Here is a 10,321-nt window from a genome sequence, read left to right on the forward strand (position 1 = left end):
TGGTTGTAGTTTTTTTTTCTTGGCTGATGTTTCTTTGTGCAAATGCTAGCGTTCTGCTGTCTTTTTAGTTTTGTCCGATCACAATCATACACAGTAAATGAGACACCTACTATACCATGGAAAAAAATTAACACCATGTGGAAGAGCCTTCCTGTGCGCAAAGAAAAGAAGAAAAAGGGAGAGGGAGAGGGGGGGGGGCTTCTAGACGCGCGTCAAGATCAGCGCACCCGGCGGATCCAACCGCCGCGACGTAACAGAAGCAGGTAGGAGCAGGACAGTGGCATGCCATCCACTACTAACCTCACCTCAGTTGCCCGCCGCGTCAGCCCCCCTAACCAATCCTATTTAATCCCACTGGCGGGCCCGCGCGACAGCGACACACATAAACAGGCCACCCCACCGCCACGACGCGCACGCATCACTCCTCCCCATCTTCCCCTTCCCCCCACCTCTTCCTTCTTCTCGGCCTCACAAGCAAAGATCTCCCCAAAATCTCCCGATTCCTCCCTCGCCCGCCGCCGCTCCCCTCCCCCTCCGCCGCCGACCGCCGCGCAGCCATTCTCCCGTCCCCGGCCTGGCCGCGCCGCGTTGATTCTTTTGGTTGTTGGGGCAGTCGGTCGGTCGGTCGGTCGGTTGCTCCGTTCCTGGCTCTTCTTGTCTGCCCGGCCCTGCCCACGAGGTGCCGTTCCTGGTCTCCTCTGTCCCCCCACCCCGCGGCGGTTACCGGATCTCGCGGTGAAGCCAGCCCAGCCGAGGGAGGGAGGGAGGGAGGGAGGGAGACGGACGAGCTCCGGCCGGGATTCGGACCCGGTGGGTGCCCCGGCGCCGCTCGCCATTTGGTCTGATTCCGAGGAGGGACGCCATGCCCGGCAGCTCCTCGGATTGATCCTCGGCGCCGGTGCTCGCCGCCCCCCTCCCGGTTCTCCTCGCCTTCTTGTCCTGCTTCAGCCCGGGCCTCCGGATCGAAAGATCCAATTCGCGGGGCATTTTTCCGTCCTCCTCCCCAATTCCTCCGCAGGACTGTCCCTGTCTGCCAATCGCTCTCAATCCCTTCCTCTTTAAAAATCTGCTCTTTCTCTCCCCCCCTCTCCCACCAAGATCCAATCCCCACCGCCGCCCGCATTCCGCGATTCTCCCGCCCTCCTGCGGTCGCCGGCGATGACGTCGCCGGTGACGACGCACGCCTCGCCCTTCCTGCTCGCCCTGCTCCTGCTCGTCTCCATCCCGGTCGTCTTCCTCCTTGGGCCGCGCCTCCTCCCACCCAAGACGCTCCCCGCCATCCCGGACGCCGACGAGTCCGACGACCTCGCCCTCTTCCGCCGCGCCATCCTCTCCTCTTCCTCCGCCAAGCCGGCCACCACCTCCTACTTCTTCCACCGCCGCCCTCCGCCCAAAGTCGCCTTCCTCTTCCTCACCAACTCCGACATCGTCTTCTCGCCGCTTTGGGAGAAGTACTTCCATGGCCACCGCCAGCTGTTCAACCTGTATGTCCATGCCGATCCATACTCCGTTCTAGAGCTGCCCCCAACGCCCACCTTCCGCGGCCGCTTCGTCGCAGCCAAGGCCACGCAGCGTGCCTCCCCCACGCTCATCTCTGCCGCCCGCCGCCTCCTCGCCACCGCACTCCTGGACGACCCGTCCAACCAGTTCTTTGCGCTGCTGTCTCAGTCCTGCATCCCGCTGCACCCGTTCCCCACCATGTACAAGACACTCCTCTCCGACAATGCTGGCCCTCACGGCCACCACCGCAGCTTCATAGAGATAACGGACAACACCTCCATCCTTCATGATAGGTACTATGCCCGCGGTGACAATGTGATGTTGCCAGAGGTGCCGTATGACCAGTTTCGTGCTGGATCGCAGTTCTTTGTGCTGACCAGGAGGCATGCCATCATGGTTGTGAGGGACATGCGTCTCTGGAAGAAGTTTAAGTTGCCTTGTCTGGTCGAGCGCAATTGCTCGTGCTATCCAGAGGAGCACTACTTCCCCACATTGCTGGATATGCAGGACCCTGCTGGATGCACCAAGTATAGCCTCACGAGGGTGAACTGGACAGATCAAGTGGAGGGCCACCCACACACGTATCACCCTGGGGAGGTGTCGGCGAACTTGATCAGGGAGCTGAGGAAGTCAAATGCGAAATACTCATACATGTTTGCACGGAAATTTGCCCCAGAGTGCCTCGAGCCGCTGATGGAGATTGCGGACTCGGTCATCCTACGTGACTAGGCCAGCAGCACCTCACATTTGGGTGTGTCGGATAAACTGAGATGATGAGGTATGGAAATGCGCACTTGCTGCTGCACTGTTGAAAGAACTAATCTTCTGTGTAGGTGTTGTATTGAGAGAGTTGTCTCTGAGTGGAGTGTACATAGTATGAAATTCGGGAGTTTTAGGAATTATGCAGTCTGTATGCTTTAACACTTACATAATAAAGTTGCACGCTTCGTTAAATCGTTATATCATCAATTTGAACTTTTAAATATTTATTATGTTGCTATTTCAGCTTCTTGTAGGACAGTAGATGTGAAATGTATTTCCTCACTTGGTACTTTGCTATCAATGCATGTAGTGCTTTTTCAGTGAAGTGAACACATCTGTTGCTCTTATTCTAGCAGTTTGTATATGTACATTGCTACAGAAAGCATTACTGTCTCTCTGGATTATTGTCAGACTCGAGCACTGAAGTAATTTGATTTGCTACTTAAACGATCATTAATGTTAACTGATGACTCTCCAGAATTTGCACTTCTGGGGTTCTGTTAGCAAAGAAATTTTAGGGCAATGCTCCTTGTTTCCCCTGCAGGGTTGTGATGCGATGAACAGGCACGAGCTAGTCCATCTATCCCTACAGATCTTTCTTGAGGAATTCCCATCCTTGCTCTTCCATGATTGAAAGATTTTCTGGAAATAGACGGTGCTGGTCGGAGAGTATGGTATGGCAACTGATTGTTCTATGTGAGTATGCTGTTTGAACACGACCGCTTCTTGGCAAGTAACATATCAGTAGTTAGGATGATCATCCTATGTATTACACGGACTTAGAGGCACCATGTCAATACATCCAGTGGCAGCTTTTGTAGTTTTTATTGCATGTGTATAATATGTCACGCCTGTTGTGAATACTATATTTTGGGGTTGTTTTGTTCATAGCATTGTTCCATTCCTTGCGCCAGCCTGACACTTTGAATACATAGATAATAGTAACTGAAAGGCATATTTGACTTTTGCTTTAGGATTCTTTTTTGTAAGGATTTTGTGAAGTGAAAAGAAAAGTAGAGCTGCACTAACAATACAATTCATGCGAGCACCCTTAAACCCTAATATGCAGCCAGTTGGTTTAAAGATTCTTCCTTTCCATATTGTGAATCGACTGGACAAGCTTTGTTTGGTGAGCTTCTGCCCTACCAAGGGCTGTTGCCATTGCACAGTGTTTGCCCTTTATCTGTCCAGACTCCGACACCACAAACCGATTGTTGTGCTGGTTTTGGGATAGATCTTAAAAAGATAGCAACCATGTAGGTTTGTTATGTTGCTATATATGTTAGAGATGGTTATTGCTATATATGTTAGAGATGGTTAGTAACGATGGTATTGGAAAGTGCATGGGTGCTTTCAGGTCACAGATTTTCTGATGTTCAGTTTTCTGCAAGAAACAAGAACATATGTAGCAGTGCACGCACCTTAAAAAGTTGATACTAAGATTGTCTTGTAGGATGGTTGAACATGCAATGCATCCAAGGGAAGTTGGGGTGTGTAGACATGTCCTTTTCTGTCTAATAATATATGTCTAATCCCAAAGTACTGAATTGAGTTGATCTCTGTTTTGCCCTCACTTGCCAGCTTAGCTTTTTTTGATATAGATAGAAAAAGATGGGGACTGGAGAGATGTCTTTTTCTGTCTAATATTCATTTGTGCCTGGACCAAGATGATGCCTCTTTTAAATTGCCCTTTACCGGCTTTCCCAACTAGTTCATGTCCTGTTTTTTTGTTTCCTCGATCAAAAGGTGCCTTGTCCCGGTTCCATCTCCATGGAAAATGGAAGCATGGACAGTTCAGACTTCAGAGTCTGATTAGCCTCTGGTCCATAGGCAAACTCCCAGGAAGAGGAAAGTAACCAGCAGCAGCAATAAAATCTTGCTTTGCCCAATAGACACACTACTTGAAAGAGTTGGAACTAATTCTTTCTAATTAAATTCTCGCTTAAATTTTGAAAATTCTTTCAACACAATGGAAAATTCCAGAAGGGTTTTTATTCAATGATGAAATTAAAATGGATAAATAGAAAAGGCTTTTTTGGATTTTTGGAAAAAGACAGATGAGATAGCAGCAGCAACCTCAGGCTTGTCCTGTTCTGACGACATCCTGTGCAGGATTTGTTGATTCTTCATCAGGTATGTATTCCGGGGAAGCATGACCACCATGCTCAGAACCAGCACCGGCTTCAGTCCGTGCAGGAAAGAAGATCGTGTCCTGTTTCCTGTTGAATCTAATGTGGCGCCTCTTGCAGGCGTACGAGCCTTGAATGTTGTTGTATAGAATCGCACATGGGGAACGAGTTGGCTGCAATGGCTAGCTCTCGCGACCCCGCTCCACCCCACCAGCCCCCACCGACGGCGGTCGCTCCGGCCCCGTCGGCTACCCTCTCTGCTCTGCGCGTCCCCCGTCATGCACCGCCGAAGCCCCCTGTCGCGCACCCCTGAAGCCCCCCGCAAGCAGGTTCAGAGCGGAGAATGGGGGTCGCCGGCGCGGCTTAGCGGAGAATGGGGGTCGCCGGCGCGCGCCCTTGCTTACCATGGAAGCCGCGCCGTTGCGCTCCGTCTCGGTTCCCCTTGCCGGCGCCGTCTCCTGCCAACAGTTGAAGCCCCCGGCGCCGAGCTCCGCGGGTCTCCTGCAGCTCCTCCCAGCCCTGGCGAATCTGACTCTCGCCGGTGGGCTCGATCCACGCGATGCCCCTGGCGCCTGACGAGTTTGTGGTGGAGCGCAAGCACCGGCCTGCTCCCTCGTGCGCCACCGATGGTGATGAGGTCGAGGATGGGGAGCTTGCCCCGATGTCTCCGTCGGCGGGATTTGTCTCCCGCGATGCGCAGCTTCAGCCTGGTTTCATCGTGGGTGAGGCCCCGACCCTGCAGCCGCCTCCAGCCGCCGCGAAGACGCTGTCAAGGACCTGTCCCTACAGCCGCCTCCAGCTACCGCGGAAGGCCCCGAAGTTGGTGCGGATCCCCGGTCTCCAGATCTAGTAGCTCGTGGCATTGACAATGTCTGCATCCAGGAGATGGCGCCGCAATCGCTCACAGCTGGTGAGGAGGGCTCCTGTCGTGGTGTTGCTCGTGTGTCGCCAAGTGATTCTGCGCCGCTTCCTTGCGATCCCGCAGAGACCGTGGACATGCTGCCAGGGGATGGTCCCTGGATCTTCGTGGGGAGAAAGCGTCACCGTGACCATGAGCTCTGCAGCCAACCTTCTGATGTCTTGGCCAGGAGTGGTGCGAGGCCTGTGCAAGCTGCTGACTTCAGGTGTTGAACTCACGGCCGTTGTTTCCGTTGCTTGGCTCCAGACCACAAGGCTTCCTCTTGTCGTGACCCGATTCGATGCCTCACCTGCCTGCGCTCTGGGCACCGTGAGAGAGACTATCGTCGTCGTCGCATTTCCTTCGCCAGAGCTCGCCGCAATGCGCGTGCCTCCCCAGCTCCGCCTTCTCCCTCATCCCGACGTTCTTGGGCTTCCGTTGTTGCCCCCGCAACGAATGCCCAACCTCCAGAGTGTGTGATGTCTTTTGAAGATCCTAGTGAAGGTTGTGATGGTTATGACGTTGTGGCCAGGTCCGCTGACGCTTTGCTTGCACCTTTTGCCATTGAGCTGCAATCCATGGTGGCGAAGGCGCTTCACCCTTTGAGCTTGTTGGTGGCCCGTGCAACCAGCTTATTGGAGCAGGCGGAGGTCTCCAGTGGTGACAAGGGGTCATTCCCAGCCTCTTTGTAGGGACCCTGCTTCCCTGCTTTGACGCTCATGGCTCGATGTTGACTGCATTGGCGCCGTTGGTGGCAAAAGATGGGGACCAAGGTGTCGAGGGCAGCATGGCCACTGAGTGTAGCGTAGCCATTTCTACCGCGGGTGAAGTGAGGGATGTTGCTGAAGGATGCACCTTGGCGACTGAGAGCGAGGGCACTTTGCATGACTTCGCCGAGCTGCTCACAGGTCTGACTCCAATCATCCAAGGTTTGTGTCACCTGGTCAATGCGAAGGAGATCAAGAAGGTCAACCAGCGGATCAGTGCCCCCTTGGGGGACAACCCTACAGGATGTTAGTCGCCAGCAAGCGTTTGTTTCTCTGGTGGCCGTCATTTTGGGAGTAGTCCTCTTGTGGTTTCGCGAGATGGCTTGTTGTTGTGTGCCATCTGTGATATCTCCGTTGGTTTTGAGTCTTGTGGGTTTTGGCCCTCGATGTATTGGTTTTTGCCCGGTTTTCCATCAATTAACCGGGCTACTACCTTCTTCTTAATTAATGAAAAAGGCAAAGCTTTTGCCTCTGTTTCAAAAAAAATGTTGTTGTTGTCTCGCACTGTTTTACGAGTCAACATGTTGCAGGAGCATGAGTTGCTGCGGCGAATTAGTCACCTACTCGGTGACCATGTTGATGTAGTTTGTCATGTCAGTTTCACAATTGATTTTGGAACATACAACTACTTGGTATCGAATTCGCCAATTCAGGCATGACGTTATCACAGTCTTATCGGTGATCTAGATGGTCTGGGTGTGAACAGATGATCAATAACTCACTAACAAGGGAGATCCATGTCAGAACAGCACACATGTTGTTACTCTTTGATCCATATGTTTCCTGCAACAAGTAGCAATACCTTTTAGATAAAACGGCCCGTGTCGCTACCAGGAGCGGCTCGAGCAGAAGCTAACTCTTGTCGCCGCCACCACCCATTCCCTCCTCCCTCATCGACGTCGTTGGCTCACGCCACCGGGTAAAGCCCGGCGGTGGGATCTGCTTAGGTCGCGATCTCTAATTGCTGCGCCGGCCGAGATGCTGCTCAAATTGGATATCGCGCGGGCCTTCGACAACATATCTTGGCCTTTCCTACTCCAGATACTACAACATCTCGGCTTTGGACCACATTGGCGTGAATGGATCTCCATGCTCCTATCCACAGCCTCTACGAGAGTCCTCATCAACGGCTACCCGGGGCCACCGATTGATCACGCTCACGGCCTTCGGCAAGGCGACCCGCTCTCCCCCATGCTTTTCACCCTGGTCATCGACGTTCTGAACTCCATGATGCTCCGTGCGGTGGAACTCGACCTCCTTCACCGCTTGACTACTCGTCATGCGGCTTCAAGCATATCCCTTTACGCCGACGATGTGGTTATCTTCTGCCACCCAGACACCCACGACATTACCACCGTGCGCAAGCTCCTACATGTCTTTGGCCTTGCATCCGGGCTGCACACGAACTTCAAGAAGTGTTCAACCACTTCAATTCAATGCACCGACGACCACATCGGTACTATCGCCACGAAGATGCAGTGCCCCGTTGCCCACTTCCCTATCACCTACCTTGGGCTTTCCCTTGCCGTCCGCAAGGCCTCCTCGGCGAGCTTGCAACCTATCATTGACAAGCTCGGGCGCAAGCTTTCCACATGGCGGGCATCTATGCTATCCAAAGGAGATCTCCTAAATCTTATGCGCCATGTCCTTTGTGCCATCCCCACGCACTTCCTAACCGCCATTGCCTTCAACAACACTGCCATCAAGAAAGTGAACCGGATCATTCGAGGATTCCTTTGGGTAGGATCAGATGAGGCCAATGATGGCCAGTGCCTTGTTAACTGGCAGCGCGTATGCCGTCCCATCTCCCTTGGTGGCCTTGGCATCCGAGATATCCACCGGACGGGTATCTCCCTCCATGTTCGATGGCTTTGGCTCCAATGTACGGATGCCTAACGCCCTTGGAGCCACCTACACATACCTCACGACGCAGACATGGCACAATTTCCAGAGCCTTCGCAACTTGGCAACTTGGTGCAGGAGACACTTGCAGGTTCTGGACCGACCACTGGATCGACGGTCGATCGGCGGCCGAGATCGCCCCGCTTGTCTATACACTCGTCCCGAGGCGCCTATAGAAGGAGCGTAGCGTGCGAGACGGACTACACCTGCGCTCTTGGGTGCAGGACATCCATGGCGCGCTCAGGCCGGCGGCCATGGTGCAGTATGTCGAGATCTAGCGCCTAGTGCGATACACCCACCTCTCCCCCCGAGCCCACGTGCTCCGATGGCGTTGGACTTCTTCCGCCACATACACGACAAGTTCCTGCTATAAGGCATTATTCATCGGTGCTTGTGAAAACCCACATTGGCGTCTCACGTGGCGACCTTGGTCACCCCTCCGCGTCAAGTTCTTCTTATGGCTGGCCATGCAAGACCGCTGCTGGACCGCAGAGCGTCTGGCACGTCGCGGCCTACCTCACGAGGATGCATGCGTGCTATGTGATCACGAGGAGGAGACCATGCATCACCTCCTCGCAGGCTGCTCTTTCTCTCGCCAGGTGTGGCATGAGATCCTCAGATGGGCTCGTGCGACGATCAGCCTCCCAACCTCGACACGCCATTTTATACATGGTGGAGCTCCTCCCTAGACCACGCGCTAGCCTCCATGCGTAAGGGTCTGTCCTCCCTAATCATCCTGACAGCATGGTGGCTCTGGAAGCACCCCAATGCATGCATCTTTGACGGAGCAAGGCCATCGATCACCCTCACCTCCGATACCATCAAGGACGAGGCGTGCTTCTAGGCCAAGGGCGCCATTGGGTTACAAAACATCATCCCCGACGCTTAGTTTCATGTTTAGTATTGGGGCTGAGCATACCCCCTATTCTAATCTACTCCCATGCTTGTACACCATGCCTAGTGCGTACATGGCCTTGTAAGTGTTGTAATCTCATGCTTGTACTCTTCTTCTATCAATGAAAAGATACGCACCTTGCGTATTCGCGAAAAATATATTGATGCGCCAACTGCCTCTTCGTGGCGAGGATGGCAATGTCCCTACGCTATCATGTTGCTTGTGTGGCCGGGGTTGCCGAAGGGTGTCGATCTGTTGCAGCATTCTTGCTACGTGTTGGTGGTTAGTGGGATCTGCTTTGCGGACCGAGGAGGAAGCCGAGGAAGAGGCCTCGGGTCGAGTGCATCGGCTGCTGCTTGTAGTGGTAACGAGGATGTGCTGACTCGACGGTTTTCGTCTGGATGCAGTCTCGACGACTTCGTGGACCTCTCTCTCGCAGCATGAAAGGATCGAGAAGAGGTGTCTAGAGGGGGGGGGGGATTAGACCCTCAACAAACAAAGTTGGCAGTTCTTAAGTTTTTCAAGTTGAGGTGGTAGTTTAACACAATTTCAAGCATACACATTACAATTCAAGCAAGCATGCAAAGAGTATATGAGCAGCGGAAAGTAAAGCATGCAACTTGCAAGAAAGTAAAGGGATGGGATTGGAGTGTGCAAACGTAATTGGAGACACGGAGATTTTTGGCATGGTCATGATAGGTGGTGCTATCATACATCCACGTTGATGGAGACTTCAACCCACGAAGGGTAACGGTTGCGCGAGTCCACGGAGGGCTCCACCCACGAAGGGTCCATGAATAAGCAACCTTGTCTATCCCATCATGGCCATCGCCCACGAAGGACTTGCCTCACTAGCTAGGGTAGATCTTCACGAAGTAGGCAATCTCCTTGCCCTTACAAACTCCTTGGTTCAACTCCACAATTTTGACGGAGGCTCCCAAGTGACACCTAACCAATCTAGGAGACACCACTCTCCAAAAGGTAATAGATGGTGTGTTGTTGATGAACTCCTTGATCTTGTGCTTCAAATGATAGTCTCCCCAACACGCAACTCTCTCTCTCTCTCTCTCTCTCTCTCTCTCAGATTTGGCTATGGTGGAAAGATGATTTGAGTGGAAAGCAACTTGGGGAAGGCTAGAGATCAAGATTCATATGGTAGGATTGGAATATCTTGGCCTCAACACATGAGTAGGTGGTTCTCTCTCAGAAAATGAGTAGTGGAAGTGTAGGTTTATTTTGATGGCTCTCTCCATGAATGAAGAGTGGGTGGAGGGGTATATATAGCCTCCACACAAAATCTAACCATTACACACAGGTTCCCAAACTTGGTGGGACCGAATCAGCACGGTCAGACCGATTTAGTTCAAAATGTGAACGTTAGGATTTTCGGTGGGACCGATATAGTCATCTCGATGGGACCGATGAACAGGGGTTAGGGTAAAACCTCAACTCGGTTTGACCGATTACT

General features: G+C 52.9%; 1 protein-coding gene across 1 annotated transcript; it reads left to right on the forward strand.

Moving 5' to 3' along the window:
• The first annotated feature begins 392 nt into the window (after positions 1-392).
• LOC123113187 (glycosyltransferase BC10) lies at positions 393-3,150 on the forward strand. The gene is made up of 2 exons (XM_044534359.1): positions 393-2,278; positions 2,807-3,150. Exon 1 carries the CDS (start codon positions 1,159-1,161, stop codon positions 2,227-2,229), a length of 1,071 nt encoding a protein of 356 aa, XP_044390294.1. The 5' UTR covers positions 393-1,158; the 3' UTR covers positions 2,230-2,278; positions 2,807-3,150.
• Positions 3,151-10,321: the final 7,171 nt, after the last annotated feature.

The sequence above is a fragment of the Triticum aestivum genome, chromosome 5B, assembly GCF_018294505.1.
Source record: "Triticum aestivum cultivar Chinese Spring chromosome 5B, IWGSC CS RefSeq v2.1, whole genome shotgun sequence".
NCBI lineage: Eukaryota > Viridiplantae > Streptophyta > Magnoliopsida > Poales > Poaceae > Triticum > Triticum aestivum.

Bases quoted from the DNA above. Each gene is read 5' to 3' on its own strand.
- LOC123113187 (XM_044534359.1), top strand. From the start codon at position 1,159: ATGACGTCGCCGGTGACGACGCACGCCTCGCCCTTCCTGCTCGCCCTG.